The sequence below is a fragment of the Staurois parvus genome, unplaced genomic scaffold (assembly GCF_062004578.1).
Source record: "Staurois parvus isolate SC_StPar_1 unplaced genomic scaffold, SC_StPar_1.0 ptg000634l, whole genome shotgun sequence".
Lineage (NCBI taxonomy): Eukaryota > Metazoa > Chordata > Amphibia > Anura > Ranidae > Staurois > Staurois parvus.
This window is the reverse complement of record NW_028318430.1, coordinates 7,548,630-7,575,667: the sequence shown is the minus strand read 5'-3', so window position 1 is coordinate 7,575,667 and position 27,038 is coordinate 7,548,630. Positions and strand designations below refer to the sequence as shown.

The 27,038-nt window shown below is 39.1% G+C and overlaps 1 protein-coding gene across 2 annotated transcripts in view; it reads right to left on the bottom strand.

Moving 5' to 3' along the window:
• LOC149449249 (short stature homeobox protein) overlaps nt 1-26,579 on the bottom strand; it is a 70,628-nt gene extending 44,049 nt beyond the window's left edge. For both annotated transcript variants that reach the window (XM_089693536.1, XM_089693537.1), the window contains exons 1-2: nt 26,108-26,579; nt 21,231-21,439 (exon numbers count right to left, since the gene is read on the bottom strand). In XM_089693536.1, coding sequence (XP_089549662.1) covers nt 21,231-21,439; nt 26,108-26,375 — 477 coding nt within the window. In that variant the 5' untranslated portion in view covers nt 26,376-26,579. The remainder of the gene's footprint in view (nt 1-21,230; nt 21,440-26,107) is intronic.
• Nucleotides 26,580-27,038: the final 459 nt, after the last annotated feature.

Genomic DNA, 27,038 nt, shown 5'->3' with positions numbered 1-27,038 from the left:
ATAAACATTAAATCAAAAAACAAGTGCTGCACTAATCTAAACACATAAATAGTCAAGTGCATTAATAATTAGGCAGTGATCTTTAAATGTGTCCAGCAATACAAGCTCCTCTCCACCACTGTGCCATACATGAAGGCTTACCAGAGTGCCATGATCCCCATTTCATGGCTGGTCAAATTGCACATAGATTTTATAACTGTCTTGTGATCAATATGGATAGTGGCTTCTACTACATCTCACTTTAGATCTCCGCAAAAAAACTCATAAGTATGGGAAAAAAGAAAAGGAAGAGCCAAGCGCTTCCAATGGTGTAAATATGTTTTTATTTAAAAAATCTTTAAAAAACACTCACATTAATAAAAGGTAGGGTATTTTTTCTGTGGGAAAGTGGGGGAACACAGTTCCAGCACCTCCAGCACTGGATGTATGTAATGGCAAGGGGTGCTGGGGTGTGCTGGGGGGTCTATTGATGCTTGTTGCTAGGGGTCTACTATGGTTGCTTCTGGGGGATCTATTGTTGCAATTGGATATTTCTGGGGGGTCATTTGTTGCTGGGATGGATCTACTGTTGAGGAAGGGGTCTAGTATTGCTGCCTGCAGGAGGGTTTATTGATGCTGGCTGCTGGGAGATCTGTTGTTGCTGCCGGGGGTCTATTGTTTCTGGGAGATCTATTGTTGCTGAGGGGATCTATTGACCAGGGGGTGTCTATTGTTGCTGATTGCAGGGGATCTATTTTATTGCTTTTCTTCTTATCATTAACTAACTCCATACAAATTAATTAGCACTACATAATATTAGTTCTGTATTTTCTAAAAGGGGCAGTACTGGGAGGTGGTTATGGTGTGTGACCAAGAGACAGTGCTTGGAGGTGGGTAGGGGGAGGAGACAAGCGTGACTCAGAAGGGGGGAGTTCCCGTACCTATTCTCTGAGAAAAAAAATCCCTGCTAAAAGGTAATATCACTACGCATCCACAATGAATTGGGACCCGATTGGCACACTTCTGTGTGCGTGATGATGTTACAACATCCAGCTCCGTCCTACAGACAGAATTGACGTCATCAGGGGCTTCCACAACACTTTAATATTTCCCAAGTCACTAACCTAGAATGGGTATACAGATAGTGATTTTTGACTTATGATTTCTTTTGCTACTTGCTGTTTCTGGGTCAATTGAGATAACTTATAAAAAGATTACAGGCAGTTCAATTTGCAAAGTGTATTTTCAAGAGTAAATAAAGCTGTGTTCACTTTAAATACCCCAAACATGTGCAAGGGAAAGCAGGATTTTTGCTTGTACATGATTGAATGACTGAAACGAGCACAGCTTTTTCTTATTCACAAAGCAAAGTAAACACTTTTCAAAGTGAACAGTCTTTATTCCTTTAGTAAATCAACCCCAATGACTCCTGGGACCTGGCAACTAAAATTTTCAAATGGAGCATAGCAATGGAAACCTCTGTACAGTATTTTACTCCATTTGGGTTTGCTTTAACCTTTTCAGCCCTTTGAATGTGTCTGTCCCACCAAACACACACACAGTACACACACTACACACAAACATAATGAGCACTGCACACATGTGCGGTACACCAGCAGGCACATATTATAGTGAACAGATCATGTGCATGCTAGTGTGCCTGGTGTGCATCACAGTGGCTGTTCTCTTTTTAAAACTTTTCTTTTTAATTATATTAATTCAACTCTATATATGGCACTTTTAGTGAATTGTCCTGTGCTGGGTCCTGGGATCACAATGTGAGGTTCACTGAGGGTTACTGCACATGAGCAGGACATAATGCAGTATGCTCCCTTCCTATTATAAATTTCTCCTGCTCCCAGCAGCTTGCACTCACAAGCCAACAGGCAATAAGGTTATGTTCCTCGTGCAGGGGCAGACTGACAACTCATGGGGCCCCCGGGCAATAGGGGATCATGGAGCCCCTGTGTCCTTGCCCAAACTCAAAAAAAGCCTATGAAAAAGGTACCAGGGGCATCTCATGGGGCCCCCTACTGACCCCGGACTCTCGGGCAGTGTCCGAGTTTCCAAATGGTAAGTCCGCCCCTGCCCTCATGTCAACCCCCCCACCACCATCACCACCACCACCGCACCCCCTCCCTTAGCATTGTCATTTTGATCTGACCTGTGAAGCCTGTATCAAGTTTTCTGTTAAAAGAAGCAGCACAAATAAGACATAGACAATGATGGGTTAGTAGGGTGAATATAGAGAAACCATAGTGTACTGAGAGTGATAGATAGTGGGGTTGATCTACTAAAGGCAAATGGACTGTGCACTTTGCAATTGCAGTTGCATTCTGCAAGTGCAGTTGCACCAGAGCTTAGTAAAAGAGGTAAAACTTCACTTTACAAAGAATACCCAATCACATGCAAGGAAAATAAAACACAGTATATTTGCTCTCACGTAATTGGATGATGGAGGTCAGCAGAGCTTCCCCTCATTTACTAACCTCTGGAGCAACTGCACTTGCAAAGTGCACAGTCTATTTTCCTTTAGTAAATCTATCCCAATGCATCTATGAAAGGAATACATTTAAGCACATAGAGAATCAGGTAGAAGGCAAGGAAGAAAATGGTCAGTATGTTTAAAGGAAGAGGGATGAAAACTGCTTCATGCAATTGTAGACTCAGATGGCATAGGCTAACCTTGGCACAATATAGGATGTTGAATGCCATAAAATATACTGTTAACCAGTTACTTTAATAACTTATGAGGAAGGATTGTACCAAGGTAGGAAACATGATTAGCATTCTATGTATGCATTGGCTGAGGTATTTTGTTACATGAAGTAATATTTTCATCTATTGTAAGAGTAAAATGAAACAATATAATTTGATAATTATTGTTAAGAATACCTACATGTTTTAACACTATATTTATGCTGGCACTATCAGACAGTGCCTAACAGTGACAGCATAGTGCTGGCATGAAAAATAGAGCACTGGCAAGGGTGCGTATCATGAGGTTAGTAACCAGGGAACATCAATGTAAACATAGAACTCACTGCTCCCATTGACACCAACAATTTGAGGCTTATTTTATCCCAGTTTCACCAGCGATATGAGGCTTATTTTATCCAGTGACACCAACAATATGATAAATTTACCCCAGTGACACCAACATAATGGGGCTTATTATATCCCAGTGATACCAACATTATTAAATTAATTTTATCCCAGTTACACCAACAATTGGGCTATTATTATCATCCCAGAGATACCAACAATGGGGCCTATTTCATCCCACTGACATCAATGATGGCACCTTTTTATCTCAGTGACACCAGTTATATGGTACGTTTTTACCACCACTTTCTCCCCCCAATGTACCCCAGGCCCTAATGTGCCTAGGAAACCCTAGAGCGAAAGGTACAGCACTATAAGTCATATGCCATAAAGCCACACCTACTTTATTGGCCATGCCCACCTTTTTGCTACACCCAAATATGTTTGGGTATTTCCACACACCGCAATGAAGAAATTGATCCGCACTACCCCCACAGCACTAAAATCTTCTTTTATTGAATTGACCACAAAAACTTATATCAAAATAGGGCGATGCGTTTCATCCATACGGCCTTAGTCATAACCCAGATCCGCACACCCCATTTTTCTTCTCAACCCCTTTAGTGTGTTCCTCCTATTTTAAATGTTGGCAGCTATGTCATGTAAATTTAAACTTACCACCAAAAGTACTCTAATGTGAGATTTGAAAGCCTTGCATGCTTTATGTAAATAATGGAAACACTTTAGGAGTTGGTGTAGGAGCCCTTACTTGTGTGGGAGGTAAAGCTGAAAGCACCAGGGTAAAGCCCTGGAATAAGCGTACAGATTTGGCATGTTTATTATAGTATAAGAAATAGACAGGCAACCCTGGAAGAACTCAGAATTCTACTAGATTAAACATTGTAGCTTGTATGATTTAACTGCCATGTCAGACTTCAGATTTATTTTAACCGCTTGCCTATCTGAGCAAGTTTGACATTTTTCACACACATGTTAAAATCAGCATTTTTTTGTTAGAAAATTACTTAGAACCTCTCCAAATTATATACTTTCTGAAAGCAAAGGCTTTGGAGAATAAAATGGTGGTTGTTCCTATTTTTTATGGTACATGATTTTTGTGCAGCCATTTAGCAAACCCAAATTTGGGGGAAAAAATGCACTTAAATGAATTTTAATGCACACAATATAATACCCACATTTTTTAAAAATAGAAAAAATATGATCTTGCATCGAGTAAATAGATACCAGACATGTCAAAATTTAAAAGTGTGCACACCTGTGAAATGTCAAAAAACTATGGTTCCTAAAATTGTCCAAAGGTGATGCTCACAGGTTATCAGTTTAGAGTTAAATGTGAGCTATGGTACTAGAATTATTGCTCTCATACTGATGTTCACAGCGATACCTCAAATGTTTGGTAAAATCATTGTTTACATATGCATGCCAGACCTACGTGCTTGTTTGCATTTTCACGTGAACACTGTGGAGCAGGGGTGCTTTCCTTTTTTCATTGTTATTTTTATTTACATTTATTTTTTAAACTTTTTAATTTTTTTTTTATTTAACATTTTTGCTTTCACAAGGAGGTGAACAAGACCCCTTGTGATAGCTTTGAGCAATAACGGGTACTCTTTAGGGAGACATCAGGGGTCCATTAGATCCCTAATGCCTCCTCTGCCTTCCAAGTCATCTGATCAAACACAGATCTGTTCGATCAGCTGATTCTCTGGCTGTAATGTCCTGGGAAAGACCGCATTGAAACCTAAAGTGATTAAACCCTTTTCGCTTCTGTCTTCATTCATTAAAGAGGAGATCAGGAGTGTATGTGTGTTCATTTTCTCTGTTCTCTGCTTACAGCAATCCAGGGCTTCCTGGAAATGGGTGCAGGCAGCAGCAGGGGAGAAGAGGAACCTGTAGCGCTGTAAAAGTGATCACTTCTACAGAAAAGCATCATGCAGCTGCAGTCATCATCCTGGTATAACCGCTTTCCAGTTATGGATATTAGGGATGTTAAACATATTAAAATAATGTGGTTGATTTACTAAAAGAATGTTACATTAGCAAAGTGAAGCTGTGTTCACTTTGAATACCCAGTCATGTGCAGGGGTTTAAAAAAAAACACTACCTTGCCTATACATGATTGGATGAATGAAATAAATACAGTTTTGCTAAATTAATTTTCTCTACATTGCTGAACAGTCAACTGCAATGTACAGTATATATTACTGACTTTCAACAGCAAATGAAAGAATAATTTTAACTATTAAAACAAATGTTCTATCTGGCCTACCCCTCCAATTCAAACTTGGTAAATATTATATAGACCTCTAATACAGACAGCAATCTGAAGTGGAGGCGGGGAATTATTGCACGGGTGTAAAGATCAATGGTCATAGGTGATTGTGCTCAGAACAGCCATTCTTCTCTATATCTGTACTCTGACCATGTGCATCCACACAGTAGGCAGCCAGTGAGTAGGTCCAATGGGAAAGAAACACAGTCTTCAGGTGCAGAGCACTTAGACTGCATACGCATTCAGTACCTGATCTCCTTACATTTCCATTCTAGAAATCTGCCTGCAATCTGTTGCTTTTTACATTGCATTGTACCCAGACCAAAGAAAAACCATTACAAAAATGGCTATGTTGGCATTGACTTTAGCATTACATTTTAAAATGAATCTGGATACCAGCAGAGTTAAGAGTAAAAATATACTACATGTATTTCTGGAAGCTATAGCAAATCTGGAAAGCAAAAGTCATTAAAATGCTGCTAGAGTATAACAAAGAGAAAGTGTAGATTATAATCATTAAAAAATATCATGTGGATAGTTAAGCAAAAATGTAAAAATGGATATTTGCTGACAGCTTCAAAATGTGTCTTTCAGAAACAATACTTGCCACTTATCACTTAGCCATTTAACAGCTGACATTGGTTATGTATTATGGTGCTAAGTGAAGAGTCAGGAACATTTGTCATAAAAACTGATGGTCTCTGTGCCAATTGCACTTCTAAATAATTCTGTAGATGCGTACGTCTAGTGGCACTGAACAAAACTGAACAACTGCTGAAACACATATGGGGAAATATTCTAAAGAAAAAGTATACTGTATTTTCAGTGAGCATTTCAATAGAGTGTGGGGTTAGAACCCCTGTTGGAATTTTATTGCTCTCTGTGACCCCGTTAGGAAGGTTTACTCTGTATACTCATTGGAACTAAAAGTAAGGAAAAATCCATATTTTAAATCTGTCTCCAAAACAAAAATGGAGGGGAAATCTTACAATGGAGATGATTGTTCTGGTGACTGCTATCTCTCACTTTGGAGAGATTCTTCTCACTTAAGATGTGTATAAATACATCAGTGGTTCATATAGTGAACTCAGTGTAGACAGTGGTATATTTAGGTTTTGTGGTGCCCTAGGCAACACAAAAATTGAACGCCCCCCACCTCAGAGAGCCTTCCACTAACAACCCCCCCCCACAGGCAACTCTGGTCATCCCCAGGAACAACAGCTGGGCTCTGCATACACCATCAAGCAGCCTACAGCCTCTCTCGGATCTCAACTGGTCCCCATGCTGCTTATGTCCCTTCTTCCGGAGGGCAGTGCTGCCCCCTAAAAAATGCCACCCTAGGCAAATGCATTGTTTGCCTTGTGGTAAATACACCCCCGGGTGTAGAGCTATTCACCCTGAGGTCATCACAGAGAACAAGGAGGCACTCTTTACGTCTGGAGGAAAAGAAATTTAATCTCCAAACACGGAAAGGTTTCTTCACAGTGAGAGCTGTGAAAATGTGGAATAGACTCCCTCAAGAGTTGGTTCTGGCCAGCTCAGTGGATTTCTTCAAAAAGGGCCTGGATTGTTTCCTACATACACAGAATATAACTGGATACTAACATTTATAGGTAAAGTTGATCCAGGGAATATCCGATTGCCTCCCGGGGGATCAGGAAGGAATTTGTTTCCCAGCAGGAGCAAATTGGATCATGCTTTGCTGGGGTTTTTTTGCCTTCCTCTGGATCAAATGTGGGTATAGGATTATATGTTTTTTGTATGGTTAAACTGGATGGACTTTTGTCTTTTTTCAGCCAGACTAACTATGTAACTATGTAAGATGTGTTTACCTTTCAAATTTAAAGAATTAGTAAAGACAGCATTTCATTCCTCATATGTGCCTGCTGTACTATGTATTGTATGAAAAAGTACTGTCCTCTTTGTATTATTTCCTTTGTGTAAAATCCCTGGTTTTTCTGCCAGTCACTCTGCTTTCCTATTAACTGATCTCATTAGCTATGAGAACACACTGTTGTCAGTTTTCTAGTTTTGTTAAGAACTCAGTCTGCTCTCCTCCAATGATTAAACTGCTGATGACATGCCACTCCCCCCTGCACAGCCATTCATTTGGAAGATCAGTGCAATGCTATTTCTCCTCCCCCAGCTCTCTGAGTTCCTTATGCAGCTGACAACAGAGAGTATGTGACCACATGCATAAAAGAGGAAAAAGATACTCATAATGTTTATTTTATATACATTTAACCCATTCAGTTTAAAATAGAAATGAAAGGCAAAATATATAAACTGTATTTCCAAAAGTATTGAGACTTCTGCCTTTACACGCACATGAACTTTAATGGCATCCCAGTCTTAGTCCGTAGGGTTCAATATTGAGTTGGCCCACCCTTTGCAGCTATAACAGCTTCATCTCTTCTGGAAAGGCTGTCCACAAGGTTTAGGAGTGTGTCTATGGGAATGTTTGACCATTCTTCCAGAAATGCATTTGTGAGGTCAGGCACTGATGTTGGATGAGAAGGCCTGGGTCGCAGTCTCTGCTCTAATTCATCCCAAAGATGTTCTATCGGGTTGAGGTCAGGACTCTCTGCAGGCCAGTCTAGTTCCTCCACCCCAAACTCGCTCATCCATATCTTTATGGACTTTGCTTTGTGCACTGGTGTGCAGTCGTGTTGGAACAGGGAGGGGCCATCCCCAAACTGTTCCCACAAAGTTGGGAGCATGAAATTGTTCAAAATGTCTTGGTATGCTGACCAGCAAGCCCAACCAATGGAAAACAACCCCACACCATAATCCCCCTTCCACCAAACTTTACACTTGGCACAATGAGGTCAGGTAAGTACCATTCTCCTGGCAACCGCCAAACCCAGACACGTCCATCGGATTACCAGACAGAGAAGCATGATTCATCACTCCAGAGAACACATCTCCACTGCTCTGGCATGCTTTACACCACTGTATCTGATGATTTCCATTGCACTTGGTGATGTAAGGCTTGGATACAGCTGCTCATTATGGAAACCCATTCCATGAAGCTCTCTACACACTGTTGTGCTAAACTGAAGGCCACATGAAGTTTGAAGGTTTGTTCCCAGTTGCTTCCACTTTGTTATATTTTATGGATGAACTTATTGCAAAGGTGGCAACCTATCACGGTACCACGCTTAAATTCACTGAGCTCCTGAGAGCAACCCATTCTTTCAAAAATGTTTGTAGAAGCAGTCTACATGCCTAGGTGCTTGATGGTATACACCTGTGGCCATAGAGGTGATTGGAAAGCCTGAATCCAATGATTTGGAAGGGTTTCCCAAAACCTCTGTCAATATAGTGTCATTATATATATATATATATACACACAAATGTTTTGCCTTTCATTTCTATTTTAAAATAAATGGGGTTTTTTACAAGGTGAAGGTTCACATATACTTTCATGTGTTAACAAGCTTCTGTTTTTGTTTTTTTTATTGAAGCTGAACTTCTAGCATAAGAATTTTAATTTAAAGGAGAAGAACAGCCAAAGCTGTTCAGGAATGCAAACCAAACTGCACTCCTGTGACCCATTTTCAGCTGATGGCAGGCTAAAGTCAGCTGTCTGGTGACGGCACTCAGCCGGTCCAGGCTGTGGAAAGATCTTGACTCTAAAGTCGTGATCCACCCAGATGTCTGGACTGGCATCTGGCTCAGCCTCTCTGCTCCCTCCATAGCCCAGTACTCCAGTGAGCGGTGGGGGGGCAGAGCAAAGAGCAGTGATTGACAGTCACGGCTCTCTGCTCAGAGTGGCAGTAAGAACTCAGCAAACAGTGGTCTTTTATCACTCAGTTCTCACCCTTACTGCCAGCAGGGGACAGATGCAGCATTGGATTGATCTGCATCCACCTAGGTAAGTATGATTTTTTAAAAAAATACATACTTCTCTTTTAAATATTCTCCTCAATAACCACAAAAGATAGAAATCCATTTGTGTCACTGAATGTCTTGAAAACCCAGTAATCACTTTCTAAAAGTAGCAGTAACATCATCACTGTGCTGTACAGAGCCTGTGCAGAGAGCAGAGCTCCACCTACTACAGTCTGTCTGCAGAAAAGTACAGGAGGGGGTGGATATAAGACCAGTCACCCTGTACAAGGAGATAGAGCAGCAGCAACTGGTCTGTATTACAGGAAACCCCAGTACATAAGTAAGGTTTCCATCTGGATTACTGCACAGATTTGGAAAAAATGCACAAATGACACCAAGATTCAAGTAAGAATGCATATTCCTCAAGTCTTTAGACAATATTTTTAACCTGGAGTTTGACTTTAAATGCAGAGATCTGTAGATTAGTCACCAGAGGCAGATAGGTTAGTTCCTAAGGTTACCCTATCTAACCAATCTACAACTGTCAAAAGCAACATCCTCAGTAGTGTATTGTTTTCAGTGAGCGAGCCAACTGCAATAAAACAATCATTCTGTGGGCACTGCTAAACAGAAAGCTGTGTTTGCACATTTATGAAAATAAAATGTATACGCAGGAGCATGTTATTTTTATGCTAAATTACATTAATAAGGCTATTTACATCAAACTGATCATTTTTAAATGTACATTTGGAAAATCTAAATCACCCCTCCACTACAGACACTATCAGTTGTAATGTGTGAATATGCATCACTGCTACCAATTTCTTCAATGCAGGGTGTAGACCATCCAAAATGACCAGATGTGATTCACACAATGCAGAGCCTGAATTATCTCACATGGGGGGGTGGGTTGTTTCCTTAAAGGGAATGTAAAGGTCTTGCTTAGATTTACATGTGAAAAAGGTTGACTTTCTAGAAAATATCATTGCCTGTTAATGAGTGGTACATGGGGGCATCCATATTCGCTAATTGTACAGCATATTTAATGGAATGGTCAGAGAGGAATTGTAACATGCAGTTTGCTAAACAGGTGCATAGTTAGAGGCAATAATGCAAAACTGGTTCAGGGTAAAAAGAACATACATGCACTGCAGAATAATGAAAACTGCACAAACATGGTTGTTTCACAGCAATGTCTCTGCCTTAATAAGGCTGACATGTGGCTGCATAGCGTAGTCTTTATAAGACTCTATAACAACAGAGAGTCAAAATGAAAATCACTAATTCAGTTAAACAGTCCAAAACACAGCTACTTGCAGTTATCCTAAAAAATGTGTTCTCTGGTAACAAAGGCAAACAGCTTGTGAGCAGGGCCAGGAGTAGGGTACCCAATGTAAGGAAGCGGCACACACAGTCTATGAAGAGTTGGTTCTTGCATTTACAAGCAGGGGTGTATTTACCACAAGGCAAACAAGGCATTTGCCTAGGGTGGCATTTTTCAGAGGGGGCAGTACTGCCCCCTGGAAGAAGAGATGGAAGAAGGGACACACGCAGCATGGGGACCATATGGGATCCGAGAGAGGCTGCGGGCTGCTTGACAGTGTATGCAGAGCCTGACTCTCATTCCAGGGGATGTCTGGAGCTGTGAAGGTGAGTCTTTCTCTCTCTCGCTGGGGGTGGGATGGCTGGTGTATGGAGTGTGGTGGTAGTTGAATGCTCTCTTGGGTGGGCGGTTGGAGAGGGGTGGGGATGTTGGCTGGTGTCAGGCTCTCTCTGCGGGGGGGGGGGAGGCAGGGTCAGCCAATATTTGTGTTGCCTAGGGCAGCACAAAACCTAAATACTCCACTGTTTACAAGTATGCAGGCTGAAGACTTAAGCTGGCCATTCATTATACAATTTTCTTATTCAACTTCCTTTAGATTTACTTGCAACTATGTAGGGCAAGGGCTTGCCTGATTGCATATAAATTGAACTTATTTATTTTTATTACATGTACTTATATAGTGCTGTTAATTTGCGCAGTGCTTTACATATATATATTGTGCATTCCCATCAGTCCCTATCCCTCAAGGAGTGTACAGTCTAAAGTCCCTAACTCACTTTCATACATACACATACTAGGGCCAATTTAGACAGGATCCAATTACCCTACCAGCATGTCGTGGTTGGGATTTGAACCAACGACCCTAGTGCTACCAGGCATAAGTGCTAACCATTTAGCCACTGTGCTGCCCCAATTTAGGTTTAACCTCATATTATATGGTTTTGATAAATCTAAAGTAAATTGTACACGATAATTGTATAATGTATGGCCAGCCTAACAAGAATGCTTGTAGAACACAGAAGTTAGCACTAGTACAATCTTTCATGGCAACAGGTGCAGAACACTAGGTACACCAACTCTTGCAATAACAGACAAAATAAAACTTGCAACAAATAGGCTCACTAAAGACAGTACATAAATGGTGTGATTTTCTTTACCATGGGTTGCAGGAAAGAAAACCACTTGATTCCACCATTAACACAGTCAGTGACTGTATGGATGGGGTCAGGTCAGGACATCCCTCCCATGAAGCCATTATACAATAGCCACTAGCAATAATCGCATGTAAAATCCTACAGGCTGGTTATACCCAAGTTGATTGATCAATGGTTCGAATCTCGGCCGATCCCTGCTGAACAGGTCGAGATTCGAATCGTCTATTGCCAGCTTTACTCTTGGTTCCCAGTACAGTGCTGGTACTGTCTTTAGTGGCAAAGGTGAAGATAAGCTGTGCAGGTAAACCAGCTTGAACTGAAATGTCACAGCACCAGAGCACTGTTAGGCAGTGATATATCTTCAGGCACAATAAGTCCTACTTTACCGAGTAAAGGCCTACGTTACCGAGACAGCATCTGCTGGAGGGGCGGCTGACTGGTAGGGCAGAAGGCACAAGCAGCACACAGAGGAGACTGGAAGATCTGCTGTGACAACTCTAGGGACCGGTGTCTTAAGGATGTATAGTGGTATCCTTACACTTGCCCTCCTCGCACTGGAGCCTTTACCTAAAACTCAATCTCTCTCCCTGACAGAGCAAGTTCCTGTCCCTACACTAACTATTGGCAAAATGCGCACCAAGCCCCAAACTGGTCCCTTATTTAAAAGGGCTGCTCCAACCAAGATGGCAGTGGAAGGTCAGCAGGGATCACAAACACAGCTGCTTTCCACATGACACCTACGGAGGCCCCAGAGGCAAAACACTCTTCTGAGTCTACACTGCATCAAGATACCACCTGCTGGATTGAGTAGGAACTACACCTGCTAACAAGCTGGAGGGATCCAAGGCCCGGGTACAAAGAGCCACCCCACTGTAACTAGTAGCAATTGGGGAGGTGCTCCTCACAGTAGTTGGGTCTCCCAGAGGAGCTGCACAGTATTAACCTCTTGCCCAGCTGGCCATATGCTGGTTCTGACAAAGGAGAGCCTCTGCCTGGCTGAAGATCACTTACTCAGCTACTTCTGCCTGATCAGGTGTGAATTCTCTGAGCTGCTGAAGGAGTAAAGTTGAGGAACTTTCCTAACTGGGCATGTCCAAAATTTGGTGTTTTTTTGGGGGGAAGGGTTTAAGTGGCTTGGCTATATCTTAGCATGGTGAATAAGGCTACATTTACACCAGTGATTAGGGCCAGTGCAAATTGTAGAAGTAGGAATGAGAGATTCTTGCTGCAGCTCTCAACAGGTAGGTGCAGCTATTCAAGGGTGTCCACAAAGCCAGTGATTACCTGTGGTGATCGCTGGCTGTGCAGCAGGGGCGGACTGACAACTCATGGGGCCCCCGGGCAATAGGGGATCATGGGGCCCCTGTGTCCTTGCCCAAACTCAAAAAAAACCTATGAAAAAGGTACCAGGGGCATCTCATGGGGCCCCCTACTGACCCCGGGCCCTCGGGCAGTGCCCAAGTTTCCAAATGGTCAGTCCGCCCCTGCTGTGCAGAGAGCTGTGAGTAGCTGCAGATACCGGTTGACCTGTCACTATAGTGAAGATGGAGATGGTGGCTGCAACTACCCATTGATTCCATTACAATTCGCACCAGCGCTATTTGCCAATGTGAATGTAGCCTAATTGGGCACTCTGCCACATTTACACCAGCCTTATTTCCTGCTTTTCAGTGCTGTGCAACTGTTGTGCTTTACTGCTTGTTCCCATAATGTAAGTTCACTGGGTTTATTTTCTAAAACAATAAAGACTGTTCACTTAGTTTATTAAATAATGTGAACCTATGTTCACTTTTGATAATCATTTTCAAAAGAAATAAAAAAAGGAATTTTGCTTGTAAAACTGGATGAATAATGTGAACACTGATTCCCCTTATTCAATAAGCTCAATGAACATTTACTTTGCTAAGGGAACATTCCATAATATTTTAGTAAATCAAGAACAGGCCTGCTGAGCTTTAGAGATTAATACACTCCCTATCTAAGATAATATCTTATCTCAACTATTGCGGGGAGGCAGTGATTGCCATTAAATGCAGAACTCCCTCTAGTGGCTAACCACTAAATAAATCTCCATATATTATGGAATGCATTATGCTTTTCCTTTAAATGCTAAATAATTAAAGACAAACATTTCTAGTGATAATATAACACTAAGGATAACAGGGTTACCTCTTCCATCACATTCAGAAAACTCTGCACTTGCATACATACTGCTGCAAAGCCATATGAGATCTACTTTCAAACCACCATGTAATATTTAAGGTAGTCAGTCACCAAGAAGAGAGCTCAGGCATGCTGTGGTTCACTAATTAGATAAAGTAATACATTTCCACAGCGTTTGTCAGCATCCAGATTAATTTAAACTATTTTGAGTTGTAGTCCGCAGGGTCTACGCAAAGAGCAATTCTGTGTCCTCCCAGACAAAGTTCTGCTATAGAGCCTTACATTTAAATAACAAGTGCAACAAAAATAAAATAAAAAACTCCACTGATTTTACACTATGACTTGCTCAGTAATGACAACATGAAGTTAAAAGTGAAAGCCAATTTAGATTGTTTTCCAGCAATTTTTAATTTGTAAAATATGTGCTTTATGATTGCTCATAAACTATACAGGCAATGATAACATGTATGTATCTCTGTAATGAGTAGAAGAGCAGTGACTGTGTTCTGTTACTAACATAGTTACCAATGACACAAAATATTGTACCTGATCCCACAGCACACTCAACCCAGATTGGTTGTCAGAGCTACTTTTTGTGTACCTAGCAATTGCAATGTGTAAAACCTTAAAAAAAACCCTGCTCATGTTAACATAATAAATTGCCTTGTAACATTTAAGATGCTTTAGGAAATAAAAATAAATATATATATATATATATATATATATATATATATATATATATATATAGACAATTTTCTCCAGCACATTGTTAGTTATTACCATACTATAACTTTCCCAATGGAAACATTTCAAATGGATCTGTTACCTATGCCTGGAAATTAAGGAATACAGCAAATGCAAAGTTGCAATTTTTCCCTGAGTTTGCCAGTTCTCTAATAAATGCTGCAGTGCAAAATGTATTCCAGGAGCAGCCTTATTAAATAAATCTCTGCAGCACCCAGGCCTGGAACTGAATCAAGACCTGCCATGCAGGTCCTTTGCAGCTCATAGTTACAATAGTTAGAGATTTTAATAAATAAAAGGCATTCAATCCACTGATTTTTCACTGCTGATTAGTTGGCGAGGGCAGCTTTAGTTTATACCAAGAGTAATTTTTGAAGCGTGTGCATATGCATTGCAATACCATGGTCTTGCCTTACATTTGACATACTGTATCTATGTTTATATATAGTGTATAATAATGAGTATAGTAGTAATTATATATATTTTATATATACATATATATATATATATATTTATATATATATATAATATATATATATATTATTATACAGGATTTATATAGTGACAACAGTTTGTGCAGAGCTTTACAGAATGAAGGTAGACATTACAGTTACAATATAATTTGGTACAGGAGGAAACAGAGGGCCCTGCTCGTTAGAGTTTACAATCTGGGAGATATTTTTTTTTCTTTTTTTTTTGTTCTTTACCTAGCAGTGATAAAAGGTAATATTTATTTTTAGAAAGGAAAGCTATGTAGTTCTGTGTGAATTTATTACATTCTCTTCAAAAGCTGGATCAGGTGGGGGGAACCTTTATTATTTAGATCCATTCTAGGTATTAGGAGTGTGCACTGGTTCTGATCTGCAACTTCCCTCGACTAAAGCAGTCCTTCTATCAGGCATTCCCAGACTGCAGTGTAAGAAAAGTCATGCCTACAGTCAGGAGTGAAAAGTGTGCAACAAACACCACAATTATATTTATATATATTTTTTTTTTTCAATATCATACAAAAGGATTAGTTAATGTCACCATTGCCTGCCAGCACTAAAACATCTGTCTCTCTATTCTGATATAAGATAACAGTATTTCATTTTATTGTATTATTATTTTTATTTTATTCTGCACACATATCACTTGTCCAGCCATTCCCAGGTTCCCTATATTAGGAGGAAGGTGGGGGATCACTGAGCAGCAAAAGTGTAATCCACTTCGCAGTATACTTTGAAAAGTTCCTACAGCCATTATAAAGTGCAGTAAAGTAAACATGGACCGTGCAATTGCCTGTCAAATGACTCCCTGTTTAATTATTACTAGCTGCACTTTCTACATTGCATTTCCCTTCAAGCTTTATTCAATTGCCTTAATGACGGTCATTTACAAGGCGGTAATTAGTGAGAAGAGAGTCGGGAGGCATTTATCACGGTGCTCAGTAATGTCACACTGTGCTCTCTGGATGTGCCTGCATGTCCTGCACATTCTTACTTTACATGGTGCTGGGACCTCAGTGTAAAAAGAGGCTCAGTGCAGATGACATAATTATTGCCAGCTGTCATTTATTTTAAAGGACAATCTCAGGTTAGGAATATTTCTTTCTGCTAAACTGCTACAAAAAAAACATTTCTCTTACCATCTGTCATTGACTTTTTTAGGCTGTCAAGTAGCCATAACAATGCAAATACATTTAAAAAGTCACTAGAAAAGTAATCAAATGTATATAGTAAATGTGTCATTTTAGGCTGATTCAGCAAATCTGACCTAAAATTGTGGTTGGAAATGAGATAGAAAGATTGTTCATAAATTGCAAACTACTAGCCCTCCCCCTTCCAACTACATTTTCAGCCAAGGAATATTTTCGAAGGCTGCTAGTCCTGGAAAGCTGTGTGTTGTGGATGTAGTTGTTGTGAACAAAGAGAAGTGCATATGTGCAATCAGTGTGTAATGTGATTTGAGCTGGTGTCATCTCTTGGATAGCTCCTGGCACATTAGCTAGGGACCTCTGCAAATAGGGAGGCTGCAGGAATAAGGAGATTTTCTCCATGGGAGATATCAAATGAAGGGGAAAAAAAAGAACAGCTTATGATAAATAAAAGTGATAAATTAGCCAGTAGGTTAAGCAATAAGGAATCAGTGTGTGGCGATTTGCAACCAGTTCCAATTAGACAGGAATACTCTAAGTAAAGCTTAGCATACTGTTTTAGACAGTTATTTCTTCATTAAGCATCACTCAATGATTCCTTTCACAAATACCCTAATCTGATTTCCTTTTGATTTCCATTAGAGACAGTGAATAATGACATTTAATTTAGCTGTGCACCATAAACCAAGAGATATTCCTTGTAATTGAATTACTGCCTGCTCCTCACCATGGTCTCATAACTTTCAATTATAACCCTGACAGCTGGGTGGTATGGGGTTCCAGGACACGCTAAAAATAAAAGGTTAATAAGGACCAGCAAGACATAGGAGCATCAATTTATTTACAGCAAATTTCCACTCTAAATTGAAACTGGATCCTCTAACAACAAGGACAGGGTGTGCTGATAGAATGGCTTTTACTACAAGCCAGCAAGTATTAAAATGCTCCTGTGACTTCTACTCCTGTATCTTAGCACCCCTCCTTTATTTTCATTTCATTCTTCCTATTATTATACCTTCTTATTTTTAATCTCATCATTTGCTTCATTTTTTTAATATACCCAGCTATTTTCAAAGCAAACACTTTTGTTTCCTTTTTTTGGCATTCCCTCCACCTGAATCAATATAGACATTTTTTTGGCTGAGAATATGATTTTCTGCAGCTTTGAACATCCTGTTAAGGTGCTGCTCTCTAATAAAGTACTAAAAGGAGGCAGTGCAGAATTCCATTACAAGTCATTTGTTTTGTTTTTTTTTTGTTTTTTTTAAATAGAAACAGTACATCAAGGTACATGGAGGTATTACAGCTCTAGAACGTGAGAAGTGGAAATGACATAAAAGTTGATATCCCCTTTAGCTAAATAAAAAAGACGTTTTCTGTCTGTGTCTGTTGTGGGTTAGGACAGTCTGATCAATCCTTCACATGAACTGAGCCTAGCACAAGCATGCCCTGAACTGTGCTGGGACCCTATAATCCCACACTTTACTTAGGACAGGGGAAAGGAAGTGTTTAGTATGGGAATGCTTATGTACAAAACACTTATTAGAATGACTTTGTTCTCAGGCATGGGGAAAGAGGAAAGAGATGCCGGGAATAGGATGCATGGTCAGGAGAAAAAAGTTACAGTATAATTACTGAGAACTGTCTGGTCACTGTACAGGACAGAAATATAAGCATCAAGTCCTGGGGACTGTGTGGTCACTGTGTAGGACAAGAAGATAAGCATCAAGCCCTAGGGACTGTGTGATCATTGTGTAGGACAAGATAAGCATCAAGTCATGGGGACTTTGTGGTCACTGTGTAGGACAAGAAGATAAGCATTAAGTCCTAGGGACTGTGTGATCATTGTGTAGGACAACAATATAAGCATCAAGCCCTAGGGACTGTGTGATCATTGTGTAGGACAACAAGATAAGCATCAAGTTCTGGGGACTGTGTGGTCACTGTGTAGGACAACAAGATAAGCATCAAATCATGGGGACTGTGTGGTCACTGTGTAGGACATCAAGATATGCATCAAATCATGGGGACTGTGTGGTCATTGTGTAGGACAAAAAGATAAGCATCAAATCCCAGGGACTGTGTGGTCACTGTATAGGACAACAAACTAAACATCAAGTCCTGGGGACTGTGTGGTCATTGTGTAGGACAACAAGATAAGCATCAGATCCTGCGGACTGTGCGGTCACTGTGTAAGACAACAAATTAAACATCAAGTCCTGTGGACTGTGTGGTCATTGTTAGGACAACAAAATAGGCATCAAGTCCTGGGGACTGTGTGGTCATTGTTAGGACAACAAAATAAGCATCAAGTCCTGGGGACTGTGTGGTCATTGTGTAGGACAACAAAATATACATCAAGTCCTGGGGACTATGTGGGCATTGTGTAGGACAACAATATAAGTATCAAGAACTGGGAGCTGTATGGTCACTGTGTTGGACAACAGGAAAAGCATGAATTACTGGAAACTATGTGGTCACTGTGTAGAACAACAATATTACCACCAAGTACTGGGGACTGTGTGGTCACTGTGTAGGACAACAATATAACCATCAACTACTGGGAACTGTGTGGTTACTATGTGTGTCAGACAACAATATTGCCACCAAGTACTGGGGACTGTGTGTTCACTTAGTAGGACAGCAATACAGCTAGTACTGAGGTCTGTACATTCCCTGTGCAGGGCAATAATATAAGCATCAAGTACTGAGGACTGTGTGGGACCACAATACAGCATGTATTAAGGACTGTGTGGCCACTGTGTTGGACAACAATATAACAATCAAATGCTGGGGACCGTATGGTCCCCATGTATGACAACAATAATACAATCTCTAGTACTGGAGACTGTGTGATCACTATGTAGGACAACAAAATAAGCAGCAAGTACTGGGGACTATGTGGTAACCATGTAAGACGACAATATAAGCATCAAGTACTGAGAACTGAGTGGTCACTGTGTAAGGAAGTAATGTAAGAAGCAATTGGGACTGTGTGGTCACTGTGTGAGACGATATATGCAGTAAGTACTAGGGACTGTGTGGTTACTGTACAAAGCAGTAATATAAGCAGCAATTGGGACTGTGTGGTCACTGCGTGAGACGATATATGCAGTAAGTACTAGGGACTGTGTGGTCACTGTGTGAGACAATATATGTAGTAAGTACTAGGGACTGTGTGGTCACTGTGTGAGACAATATATGCAGTAAGTACTAGGGACTGTGTGGTCACTGTGTGAGACAATATATGCAGTAAGTACTAGGGACTGTGTGGTCACTGTACAAAGCAGTAATATAAGCAGCAATTGGGACTGCTTGCTCATTTTGTAAAGCAGGAATATAAACACTAAGTAATGAGTACGATGAGGTCTATTTATAAGGCAGTAGTATGAGCATCCATGGGGACTGTATGATGCTCATTTCATAAGGCAGCAATATAAGCAGCACCGAGGACTGTGTGGTCACTGGGTAAGGCAGCCATATAAGTTAGGCAGCAACGGAGAGTGTGTGATCACTTTTGTAGGAAAACAATATAATCAGCACTGGGGGATTGTGTGGTCCCATTTTAAAGCAACAATATAAACCACATTGAAGACTGTGGGGTCATTTTGTAATCAGCAATATAAGAAGCAATAGGGACTATGTGGTCACTTTGTGAGACTGAAATCCCACAAATAAGAGAGTTATAGATAATCACTGCTTTATATTAAACAATACAATAAATATTTCATACAAGAGGCAATAAAAAAAAACTTCCCCAAATGCAGATGTTTATCTTTTTTATTTTTTACTACTCGTGACTTAAATACACTACTTTTTACACTACTATTTTTTACTCCTCTTGACATTTGTGCTACTTTAAGCAATCCCATTTATTTCTTTAATCTGAATGACATTTTGAAGGAAAGGACTATCCCCATCTCCATGTCTACTATCTATACTTGTGGTTCTTGCCTTTATACATCCAACTTTACATGCTTGAATTTGCAATTCTTTTTTTTTTTTTTAATCGCAATTATTTCTAAGCTTGGACTTATTTTCTCTTTATCGATTGCTGCTCGGACAGGAAAACTTATGTCTAATAGAGATTTAATTCAATGCGTCCTGTCATAAACGTTGAACGCTCAGCTAAAAGCTCGTAAATACGTTTTACTGACTAAATAATCATTTTCAGGATTGTGTTTCCAGCGCTTTCAAAGCAGCGAGTGAGCAGATGGGGTAGACTTGGATGTCATAAATCCATATGCCTGTCAAGTAGGTCAGCTGGGGCACCCTTACCCCCCGGCTCATGATAATCCAGCCCCAAAGCAGCCACATAACCTTTAAAGAGGCCTATTTCATTCGGTGGTGGCAACGACATAAGGTGGAAAATTGGGCTGAAAACTAATAGGGTTAGATGTGCATGCGGTGCCAAATTGTGCCTGGATACTGCTATATGTATGTACAGAACCTGGCCATGCTGATTGGATGAACACTAGGCGTTTAGCTCCTCATCCAATTCTGTATATACCAGTCCTGAATAATAATAATAATAATAACAATGTTAATATTAATCATATAAATGATGCTGATGATAATATTATGTTGATGATAATATACATAATAATAATAATGATGATGACAATAATAATAATATATTTCTTCAAATTGTTTTTATAATTATTTTATTATCATCATCATTTTTATTAATAAAATAATAATAATAAGTTTAATAAAAAATGATGATGGTGATAATATTATCTTGATGATGATAATGATTATTATTATTATATTATTATTATTAATAATAATAACAACGTAATCATTATCATCTTTTTTTATAATTAATATCAGTCATCATCTTCATTATTATAATCATCATCATCATAATCATATTTAGTATTATTATTATTAATATTAATCATCATCATCATCATTGTTTGTATTATTATGTTTTGTGAGGGTTTTTTTTTTTCTTTTTACAAAATTCTAGCTGAGATTTACAGTAACTTTCACGCTGGATTTACTGTTGGATAAACCATATTTTTTTTTAGCAGCTATGAAAGCGTTAGCACTTACCTGCACCCTAGCCTCAGAGAGTCCCAGCCTTTGGCTCAGCTCTTCCCTCATAAAAGCATCAGGGTAGTGAGTCTCATCAAACAGTCTTTCAAGTTCATTTAACTGCTCCAATGTAAAATTCGTTCTGCTTCTCCTCTGTTTCAGTTTGGTTTGCCCATCCTCATCCTCGGATTTCACATCGTCCCTCTTGTCTTTGCACTCATAGATGCCTGCCAGAAAGTAAGTAGAAGGTGTCAGCAGTTATCAAAGCCTGGCTGGGGCCTCTGAGCTTCAGCAACAGTTAGATGGACTTAAATCCCCCTAATACTTCAAACGGCCTTTTCTTTGATATCTCTGCACCCCCCCCCCCTTTTTTTTCCCTGTGTTCACAATAACTAGCAAACCCCCTTTTGATAAATGACCTCATACATGATCTTCAATTAACAATTGTGTGTATTCTCATTTTTTATTCTTTTGCCCTAGCAAAAAAAAAAAAAAGATCGATGCAATTTGATTTCCCTTCAGTAGGAAGAAGCCAGTAATCTTAATAATTACTCTTTATCCGCCATGTATTTCATGAACTAACCCGCTCCAGCAGATACCTTCTAATGTATTCTCAATCGATTTATATTAGTCCAAAAGCGGTGTAGAGAACACAGGCACAGAAATCAATTGAAGACACATCGAATGCAAATACAATGGGACCAAGGATTTGTATCTATTTAATATCATTTAATAATGATAATGAATCCAGTCAGTGGCCCTGCACACTCGGCTCTGTTGCTTCATTACACACAATAAATAGATTATCAGCAAATGTTACACTACCCACTCTCCTGGGTGTAGAGAAGAACACTAGAGTCACTGTACAGCCATGCCTCACACCTAGCATACCTACAATTAAGCCTTTCCTAGACATCTACAAAGTATATGTATTAATGACAGGCGTGCATGCAGGAAATTCAGGTAGGCAGGTTGACAGAGATGCACAGATAATAATACAGAATAAAAATAGAATTGAACAGAAAATGAAATAGAACTAATAAAAAACAGAACAGAGAAGAATAGAAAAAAAAATAGAAAAAAAAAATCAACATTTGTAGTTTACTCCATAGCCCATGTAGCAGCCATAAACAAATTAACTGACATTAAATACAGTGTATTCCTTTGCACATATAACACCCATAGTTAAATCAGTTGAAATTAATTGCATATATAATTATAGTGTATTCCTTTGCACATGTGGCAGCCAGAGACAAATTAGCTATAGTAAATCCCCCTAAACATATAGCAACAAGAGATTATTTAGTTACTATTAAATATATATAATAAAAGAGCATTCATTTGCACATATAGCAGCCATTCGCGTATATATAGTTAGAGTGCATTCCTTTGTACATTTTAAATGTATAAAATGTTATAGTGTATTCTACAAAACATAAAGCAACCATAGATACATTAGTTGGCATTTAAATGTATAAAAAGGTAATATTGTATTCTACAGCACATATACCAGCCACAGATAGATTAGTTGACATTTAAATGTAAAGAAATATTATAGTGTATTTTACAGCACATATAGCAGCCACAGATAGATTAGTTAACATGTAAATATATAAAAAGTTATTGTGTATTCTTCAGCACATATAGCAGCCAGAGATAGATTAGCTGACATTTAAATGTATAAAAAGTTATAGTGTATTCTATAGCACATATAGCAGGCATAGATAAATGAGTTGACATTAATAAAGATATATAGTGTATTCATTTGCACATATAGCAACCATAGATAAATGAGCTGACATTTAAATGTGTAAAAAGTTAGATAGTGTATTCTACAGCACATATAGCAGCCATAGATAGATTAGCTAACATTTAAATGTATAAAAAGTTATAATGTATTAATTTGCACATATAGCAGCCATAGATAAATGAGCTGACATTAATATAGATATAGTGTATTCATTTGCACATATAGCAGCAATAGATAAATGGGTTGACATTAAAATGTATAAAAAGTTATAGTGTATTTTACAGCACATATAGCAGGCATAGATAAATGAGTTGACATTTAAATGTATAAAAAATAGAGTGTATTTTACAGCTCATATAGCAGCCATAGATAAATGAGTTGACATTTAAATGTATATTAAAAAAGTGTAGTGTACAGCACATATAGCAGCTATGGATAAATGAGTTGACATTTAAAAGTATAAAAATAGTGTATTTTACAGCACATAAAGCAGCCATGGATAAACTAGTTAATATTTAGATGTATAAAAAAGTGTCTTGTACAGCACATATAGCTTCTATGGATAAATTAGTTGACATTTAAATGTATAAAAATAGAGTGTATGTTATAGCATATATAGTAGCCATGGATAAATTAGTTAACATTTAGATGTATAAAAAAGTGTCTTGTACAGCACATATAGCAGCCATGGATAAATGAGTTGACATTTAAATGTATAAAAAAATAGAGTGTATTTTACAGCACATATAGCAGCCATGTATAAATTAGTTGACACTTAAATGTTTACAAAAGTTATAGTGTATTTACAGCACATATAGAAACCATGGATAAATTAGCTGGCATTAATATAGATATGGTATATTCATTGGCACATATAGCAACCAGAGATAAATTAGCTGACAATAATGTGTGTAGTTATAGTGTATTCCACAGCACATGCAGCAACCACATACACTTTAGCTGACATCAACTATCTATATAGTTATAATGTATTTGATAGAACATGTAGCAATCATGTATACAGTAGTTTGAGGATAAAATGCCTCTCAGTAGGCTCGTCTGTCATTAACACAGAACTGTGCTGTACAGAATGCAGGGAACAGTCAGTGTAGCTTTTATCAATGATTCTTCAATCAACAAGGCAAGAAAGTGGCTCTGGAGGTGGTTAATGGAGCCTCAATTAGAAATATGATAGTCAAGTGTCAAGGCTTTCCCTTATAATTTATCTATAAACACTCACGCTGTTGCAGTGCAAAACAGCATTTAGGCAGCTTTAAACATGACACTGTGTATGTGTGTGTGTGTATATATATATATATATATATATATATATATATATATATATATATATATATATATATGTGCGTGTGTGTGTGTGATATATTGTACATAGTTAAAAAAATTACTATATATATATATATATATATATATATATATATATATAATGCTATTGATAGATAGATAGATAGATAGATAGATAGATAGATAGATAGATAGATACATTAGATAGATTATAGATTGCTAGATGTGCAGCTAAATTCTAAATTGCAAGTTGCTCTTTATTGGAACCTCCTGCCAAAACTTCTCCCAGTTTGGTGTAATCCATTATATAAAATTAACTTTGCAAAGGTTGTAAAGAAAATGGGCGTGTAATTGTTTCCACGTGTTTATAGAGTACTTGTAGGCAGTTTTAATCATCTTATAATCCTTTTTTGTTCTTGCGGTCCACTTAAACTTTTATTACATTTGCTGTTGGGCTGCGAGCTTTAGAAGGCCACAGTTGACTTTTTTTAGGCACAATAGTGACTTTTAATTCTTGTTGGAGGATCCCACCTATTTATAAAGTCTGTAAGGCCCACGTGTTGACATAGGGCAGGGTATTCAATATGAAATATTTAGGAGATCTGCAGTTTTGTATTGCTGCAAAGGGTAACAGGATATTTATTTGTGTCGTGTGCTTGTTGCTGGCAAGACAATAAACACTTGTTCGATCAATGTAAAGCCTGCATGAGATGGAAGAAAATTGTGGTTTATAACAGCAGGCAAGGAGGGAGAGAATACAGACAGCGCTGGGCTGATTTACTAAAGGAGTTCAAAATGATCACCTAATAAATCGGGTTAATATTCATGTTAATTATTTAATCATGTGCAGATGGCAACAGGCATTTGCTTTTTCTATCATTTTAATTTAATTTTATTTAAAATAAATGTTTTGTGTAAAGATTCTCAACTCCTTTAGTGAATCAGGCTCAATGCCTAAATCTCTAGGAATATTGCTGTTTGTGTCACCCAGCTCAGACAAAAAAAAAAGAAAAGAAAATCACTCATGTCCTCTTATCCTGCTCTCTCACTTGTCTTGTTTTTAATTTAGTTTCACCTTGAGTCACACCAGATGAAAACGTTTTGGGCTCCCCCCCCCCCTCCCTCAAGTTGAGCCACATGTTTTGGAGGCTGTTTGCAATATGTCTTTTTTTTCCAATGGAATAGTCCTGTTTGAAAGAAAGGACACCTGTTTGCCCGGGTCAGAAACGATTTAATCGATGTGGCCCTTGTGTCCGGCCACTTGATGGCTTTGATTGAGAGATAGGGGGACAACGTCGCTGTTTGATGTCAGTGAGTGCAGAATGGGTTGTCGCAGGGCCACATTGAAAAAAAAACACAAAAAAAACAATTTCCTACAATGCAACTTCTGCAAACTTTATCCCACAGCTCAGCTATAGAATGCATCCCAGGTCCCCTTCCTCTACACTGTGCTGAAACAAAAGAACACCAGCAATTTTTTTTCTAAAGCACACGATCATAACAAAAATTCCTGAATATTTCAAATAGTAAAAAAAAATCAATAGGCGAACATACAACATGCATTACATTACACAAAATCCAGATGTTCTTTAAAACCGAATGATCGGATGGAATTCATGAGCAGACAGGAAGAATGAAGCCATGTATAGAAGGGATGGAAGTGAGAAGGACAGGCATGCACAATACAGCTGTTAGAAGGCAGATCAGTGTGTTAGTACAGACCAGTGTGGATCTGGCTGGAAGTTTTGCTGTCCTCCGTCACAGCTACAGCAGCACTGATCCAGCCCAAGCAAGCAGGTAGGTAGGCAGGCAGGCAAGGTTTGTCCCCCATGCACATACTTACCTTCAGAGATCCTGCTCGTGCTGTAGTCTTTGAGCTTGTCCTTGTCAATGTCTGTGTGCTCTTTGTAGAGATGGAGCGGGCAGTGATTGCTGTTGTCTGTAATGTCCTGGAGGTTGCTGTCAGAGTTCCCCAGCTCCCTGGCCCGAGCCAAGCCTGTCTCCAAAACTTCCCTGTAGGTGATGGTCTCCTTCTTGCCGCTGCCACTGCCGCTGCCCTCCTTGCTTTTTTGGTCAAACGATTTAGATACAAAAGCTGTAAGTTCTTCCATGGCTGCCCTGTGATCTTCTGCCACCTACCCACAGAGATCCACTCGCTTTTTTTTTTTTTTTGCAGTAGGAGATCTACACGTCCCCTGGAAGCTTTTTATTGTTTCTCCTTCCCTTTTTTTTTTTCTTTTTTTTTCACGACGAGGATGAACTGCATAGGGTTAGATCACTCCTGCTGTTATTTATGCCTTTCAATTTGAGATCACACTATTTATACATGGATAGTTCAGCCCAACCCCCCCTCCCAGCTCTCCCTGTCTCCAGCAATTACTGACTTCTCCACAGTTGCAGGCGGATTCCTAGCAGCTATCCCCCCCCCCCACACCCCCCCAACTCAGTCCAGCAATTGGCTTTCTTCTTATTTCATCACTGCTTGGCATCAGTGCACCTTGACTTTTGTACAGAAAGCAGCAACACACAACTAAAAAAAATATAATAATAAAAAAATGTTCCTATAAAAAAAAGGCAAATATGGAAACAGGGCTAAGAGAAGGTCGCTGATCTGCCTACAATGCCCCAAATAAAGTGCAAGGACAAGGTTGTCATTGTCAAGAAATGGGAGATCATTGCGATCGACTTGTGTCATTTCTTAGTAAATGACCACTAAAAGGGATCATTTATTGGCAGATTTTTAGACTTGGCAGCTGTCTAGGAAACAGATTCTG